General features: G+C 40.6%; 1 protein-coding gene across 1 annotated transcript; it reads right to left on the bottom strand.

Annotated features, from left to right (window-relative positions):
• Positions 1 to 832: 832 nt before the first annotated feature.
• On the bottom strand, positions 833 to 3,555 carry LTO1 (LTO1 maturation factor of ABCE1). Its single transcript, XM_053449107.1, has 5 exons — positions 3,417 to 3,555; positions 2,836 to 2,941; positions 2,312 to 2,382; positions 2,109 to 2,226; positions 833 to 1,018 (listed from the first exon to the last, which is right to left on the bottom strand). The coding sequence occupies exons 1-5, from the start codon at positions 3,464 to 3,466 to the stop codon at positions 950 to 952; spliced, it is 414 nt and encodes a 137-aa protein (XP_053305082.1). The 5' UTR covers positions 3,467 to 3,555; the 3' UTR covers positions 833 to 949.
• Between the last annotated feature and the right edge of the window lie 2,641 nt (positions 3,556 to 6,196).

Genomic DNA, 6,196 nt, shown 5'->3' with positions numbered 1-6,196 from the left:
ACTCTGCGCACAGGAGCTTACCATCTAAAAGTGACTGTGACGGTAAAAGATGCTACGGACAAGGAATAAGTCGGATCGTCAAATTCTTCATTAAATATTCATGAAATTGACTACTTTTAGAGTCCGGGCCAGCATCAGAAATCAATGCCGAGTCCACCAAGGCAATTATCTGAATTAGTTAGGACACGCAGGGATGATACGGCAACTCCCCACCAAACAAGTCTCAAGATACAACAAGATCAACGGTAACATTTTTGTTATACGAGACAGAGTTCAAAGTGTTGGGGAGTGAAAGGAACACATTGATTCCCGAGGCATTATATAGGGTGGGGGAAATGCACGCTCCAAATGGAAAAGACAAGTAAATGTTAAAGCCCATTCACACGTTTCGCTCACGTGGTACCTCTGGGATTCTACGGGAGGCAAGACTTGCAAGGTATTTAGAAAGAACATGTGCCCTCAAAACACCAGGGCTCCTTTAAAACTGGTGTCTTATCCCCCACTCCCAATGGTCGGCACACACCAGGATTTTGTACGCGCACAAACATTTTAAATTGCAGGCTATTTGTCTGATACAATAATTAAAGATCACACATTGTTTTTTATTAGCAGGTAAATAATCAGATATTTATGTACAGGACTGCTTAATATCAGCTTCTGCGCAATAATTTCATTCCTTCACCCACACTTTCAAACCATTGCACGAAACCGTCTGACGTCACACATCTCTATTCTCTCTATTACACTCACGGGACACACTGCTCTGATCTCTGAACATCTCCGCTGAACATGTAACCTCAAATACAGCATTCTTCAAGCTGTTCATTTCACTTCGGCTGCTCCGAAAACTACACTTGCAATCCCACAGGACAATTTTTGCCCTCTCGCCAGCGTAGGACAAAGCCCGTTCTCCAACAAAGGATCTGGTGATGTTGCAAATGACTTTAGCTCAGAACGATAGTCCGGCTCCATCATTACTCATTTTAAAGTCAGGCTGCGTGTTCAACATGGAGCAAATCTGAAAGAGATGACGAGAACAGATGTTTAGAACCAAACTGCCACTCTTCGCAGAATAAGATTAATGGTGTTAACTTGACTAACATCTGGCTAAACATCACACACACGACGGAGGGCTAGGAGAGCTTTGAGGTGTTGCCACAGGCAGAAGAATTAAAGACTCTTATCCATAAATACGTTAGTGTGTTTAAAAAGAGTATGTAAGTAACTGACAGGTATTATGTCTATCGTGTCTACAAGAATAAACTGGAGGACAAAGAATCCCTGGAGCCACACAGCCATGGTTACGGAAATTTTACTGCTGGAGCCTAACCTTATATTAGTATTGGTGGCTCGATTCCCGGCTGATAAAATGTTCTGTTTGTCTCCCAAATTTTACATGAAATGGATCAGAATCCAGTGCAGACGGGGTTAATGTTGTAAATGACTATTGCAGCTGGAAACGGCTGATTCAGTGGCCCTTTATCACTCCCATCACTCCTGTGTTCCAATGGCCCTTTATCACTCCCATCACTCCTGTGTTCCAATGGCCCTTTATCACTCCCATCACTCCTGTGTTCCAATGGCCCTTTATCACTCCCATCACTCCTGTGTTCCAATGGCCCTTTATCACTCCTGTGTTCCAATGGCCCTTTATCACTTCCATCATTCCTGTGTTCCAATGGCCCTTTATCACTCCCATCACTCCTGTGATCCAATGGCCCTTTATCGCTCCCATCACTCCTGTGATCCAATGGCCTTTTATCGCTCCCATCACTCCTGTGATCCAATGGCCCTTTATCACTCCCATCACGCTTGTGTTTCAATGGCCTTTTATCACTCCCATCACTCCTGGGTCCCAATTGCCCGTTGCGTTTCCTAAACCAAGTTTAAGTTTAAAAGGATATTTGATCACTTCCAGCACAGAAATGTGAGCTTACATTTTGCAGACCCTGAATACAGAGGGCAAATGTTTTTGGTTATAGATAGCCTAAAGATGTAAGACACCAATTCACCGAGAGCCATGCTATCTCTCTATATTTTAAACGTCTTAACTCAATGAAAAGGCGTACAGACACATTATAGTGAAACAGCGTACTTCACATACTAACCTGTTTCATCTTTCCACGGATCATGGCCATTTCTTGCTGGAGTTTATCATTCGTTGGATCATCAAATGAAAATGTTTGAATCATTCTTATTAATGAATCCAGAGTCTTTATTTTCTTGCTGGGAAAATAAGCACAAAATAATAAGCAAATAAACTGAAATCCAATCATATTAATCGGTATATTTTCAAAAAATATTAACCAACCTGTGTCTGTCATCCGAGCCGGATGAAAGAAGATGTTTCCAAGTAGATGCAAAGCCCAAGTAACAGCCAAGCTGCGCACATAAAACAAAAACAAAGTAGATATTAGGCTCTAAATGGCAAAAAAAAAAAAAAACAAACAAAAAGAATCCAAAAGTTATTTTAATCTTTAAAATACAACATTGCTAGATTGTAAGCTCCTTTGAGCAGGGCCCTCCTCACCTGTTATTTCTATACATCTAATTGTTATGCTATGGATTACTTGTCACGTCATGTTTAGCCGTTGTACAGCGCTGCGGAATATGATGACGCTATATAAAACAATAGCTATTATTAATATTATTTTAATAATTAGCTTTCTCCAATGAGCAAATAGAGTCCAATCATATTCCATGGCAGGCAAGACCAAGCGGAATCTATCATTATAATACAAAGAAGAAAACAACACCTTCATGGACTCAACAAACGGCCAAACAAAACATGGATTCTACTTGGTGCTGCGCTTTTAAGGCAGAGAACGGCTTTACCTCGGATCCTGCTCTCGCGCCGTAGTTAGCGCCATATTGCTTGCCTTCAAGCTCGCCGACGTGATGTCCTTCAGCAAACCCCTCCTCGTATCCCTCACCATGAAACCTAAACGGGAAGAGCCCTGTGAGATATCACCATATATTATATCTAAAATCTAATATTTATTGTAATTAATAATATTTATTTTACTTAAAACAATCCGTTTCGCTGCCCTCCTATATTAGGGTTTGTTTTTTTGCGGCACATTCCTCAATCTGAGAGGTGGGACACGGAGGCAGCTCAGCAGCCAATGCCTGAAATTTAGGACTGCTGGCATTAAATAGGACACTTGGCAGGTATCCCTTTAGATTAATTACATGTTAAATTGAAATCTCTTTATATAACTAAGCATTTTAAAGAAGAAGGTTCTGCAATAAGGTGCTGCTTCTACACCCTTTATTGTCACTTTTAGGGCTGTAGAATCCTGTTATACCCTCATACCCAGCAACCATTCTCAACTCCGGGGGGGGGGTAGTGCCAAGGAGGGACTGCCCCTCCTACACAGGGACACTTAGGAGATACGCATACGTTATACAGTCACCTCTCCTCGGACATTACGATTCCTTCAAACAGATCCTCCACCGAATCCATCGCTACACCACGACTCTCCTTCCTTCTAACTCTGCAGCCCAGTCGCACACTAATGACAGCCAGAGCCAGTAAGTTCTGCCGAAACGGCAAAGCCCTATTTCCGGGGAGTACCAAGATGTCCGCCACGGACGTCCGGTCCAGCGGTTTCTATGCCTACCAAAAGCGCGAAGCGGACCTGAAGCACATGTCTGCAATAGGGGACTTGACTGGTTGTCGTGAGGCAGCCATTATCAGTATTTGGAGATAGAAAATGTGGACAAACAGGGAAAAATAGAGGCTTTGAGACAAAAAACCTTCCATACACTCATAATAATAATAATTTATAGTAGAAACCCTAAAAAATACCTGCAGGGCTCACACAGCCTTTGCCATAGTATTAGGGACAATGGCCGTTTTATGGTGACGTTACTAGTGGCTTGTTTTGGTATTTTGTGTTGCTAATTCTGAAATCACTGAAAAATAATAAGAGACTATTATGTCTGTTTTTAATGCAGTTTATTAAGGAGCACGGTGACTGCTCTATATATTCTTATTCCATCAGTTTTTTGGCATGTATGTAAAAAATGTATAGTTTTAACGTCCCCACAAAGAGGCTGCAGTGCTGACAAAACCAACGGATTTACGTAAAGATCACAGATTATTCTGTATATTTACACAATTTAAAGTATTGCGATAATAATGCCAGCGCGTTTGGCCGCTATAGGATATAATAATGACTATAATTTAGATTATTTCATATAGAAGTGTGGCTGGAGCGAGACTTTTTATGTGACTTCATGACCTGTTGGTAGATATTTGCAGCGGGGAGGAACAATGATGGATTTTGTTTATAAAATATCATTTATAAACATGATCTGCTGTTTATAAACATATTATTGTAACATTATAGCCGTAGAACCCTGGGAAACCCTCATACCCAGCAAACATTCCGGGGAATCAGGGGTTCGGGGCCCATAAGTGTCTCTTCTAAACAGGGACACTTGGGAGACATGATTTTGCTGAATAGACTGTTTCTTTAATAAATATAATTACATGGATTGACTACAATTTTCAGAAAAAAAGGGAAAGCATTGTAAATATTGGCACAGTATTCATTCTTGCCCCCGTCATACCATAAGCTATCTGTGTGGATCCAGACTACAACATGTTAATCGAGTCATTTCGTTCCTTATGATGTGTCCATAGAACCAATACATTTAATTTCACTTAAAATATTATAAATATGATTTATAATGTATAATATTTATTTTGTTCCCGGAGACGTTTCTGACCCCTTGGTGCGTTCTGCGTACATCCAGCTTTACAGCTAAGAAAACACACTCCATCTAACGAAGACTTTGCTATCCATAAAGCAATATCCTTAAAGCGTAGATTAGTAAAAAAAATCAATAATTGGACATCAAGATTAAGAAATGGTAAGAACAAGTGGTTGTTAACGTACCCAGTTATTAGAGTCCAAAGGCAACAAGTCCGCTGTTAAAGAAATAAACTGTTGAGTAAACTAGAAAACCTCGTCGGGGGAAAAAAATTTCTTCAGTTAGGTTGAGGAGTTAGGAAGGAATCGAACGACAGACGTGCCTAAATCTTTTAGCGGTGGGCAGTGATGGGATACTATTTAAAATGAATAATGCGTCGCTGGATTAACGGTGCTGTTCTACTTACTCTAAAAAGTAACCGCATAACTAAATGCAGCATTAGGAACACCATTTCTCATAATGCTAAGTGCAGAAAAAAAAAATAAACAAACTTCCCAGAAGTAATTCTTTAATCGTGTAAAAATATGCCTCATTCATTTGGCCGGGACCACTTAATTATCATGTGACACAAAAGCAGGCACTGATAGGGTAGCGCCATAGAAACGGAAAAAAAGCGTCAGTGTTGTTTTTGGGAATAAACTTAAACAAGAGAGCGCAATTAATACTTTGTACCTTTAATTTTTTTTCTGACCGATTCTGGGTCACCCTCCTAATATTTATAAATAATAAGTAAGAATATGGCTGCGGACGCGTTGGTGCATCTGAATAGGTTTGGTAGAAGAAGACCGACCCCCCCCCCAACTGTAACATGTAGGAAAAGAAGCCCCATTAACCTCTCTAATTTGTGTCTGTTAAGCCTCCCATTGTCCGGCGGAATGAATGCTGCCCACACAACACACCAGACAATGGATAAGAAAAACAGATCACGGCTTGTGAGGGTTTACGGAGTGGACGCTGCAAGCTATTCACAGATGCTTAGTCCGTAGGGGCCGACTCTACTGATATTTAACCCTCTCATCCTGGGAGAACAAGCGGATGCTTGTCAGAAACACGCGGATTTCAATTCAGAGCGATTTGTCAATTGTTCAAATGACTGATTGTAGGCGGAAGAGGAAATGTGTTACTTTTAAGACGGGATGTATAATTCTACTTGGAGTTAATTGCATTTAAATTGGAAAAATAGAAAAATGACTTGATGAGACTTTTCCGGCTATGGTTACGGTTTTGGGAATTTATGTCCTGATTAAGTAAATCCAACGTAGGTGGCTCAGTTTTTACTCAACGAAATCAAAAGAGAATGTTTTATCCAAATTCGGGAGTTCCTTTTCATCGTGCAATTAGCCTCGATCATATATGAATGCTTTTATCTAACTAAATAACCTCACATTTTAGGATCATGTATCCTTGTCTTTAAGCTGGTGTCTGCCTCCACTCCGAGCTAAACGTTAAGGCCGTGGATGTCTCAAATACTCAG

Source organism: Spea bombifrons, chromosome 10, assembly GCF_027358695.1.
Source record: "Spea bombifrons isolate aSpeBom1 chromosome 10, aSpeBom1.2.pri, whole genome shotgun sequence".
Taxonomy (NCBI): domain Eukaryota; kingdom Metazoa; phylum Chordata; class Amphibia; order Anura; family Pelobatidae; genus Spea; species Spea bombifrons.
Note: the sequence above shows the minus strand (reverse complement) of the source record. Positions and strands in the feature narration are given on the sequence as shown.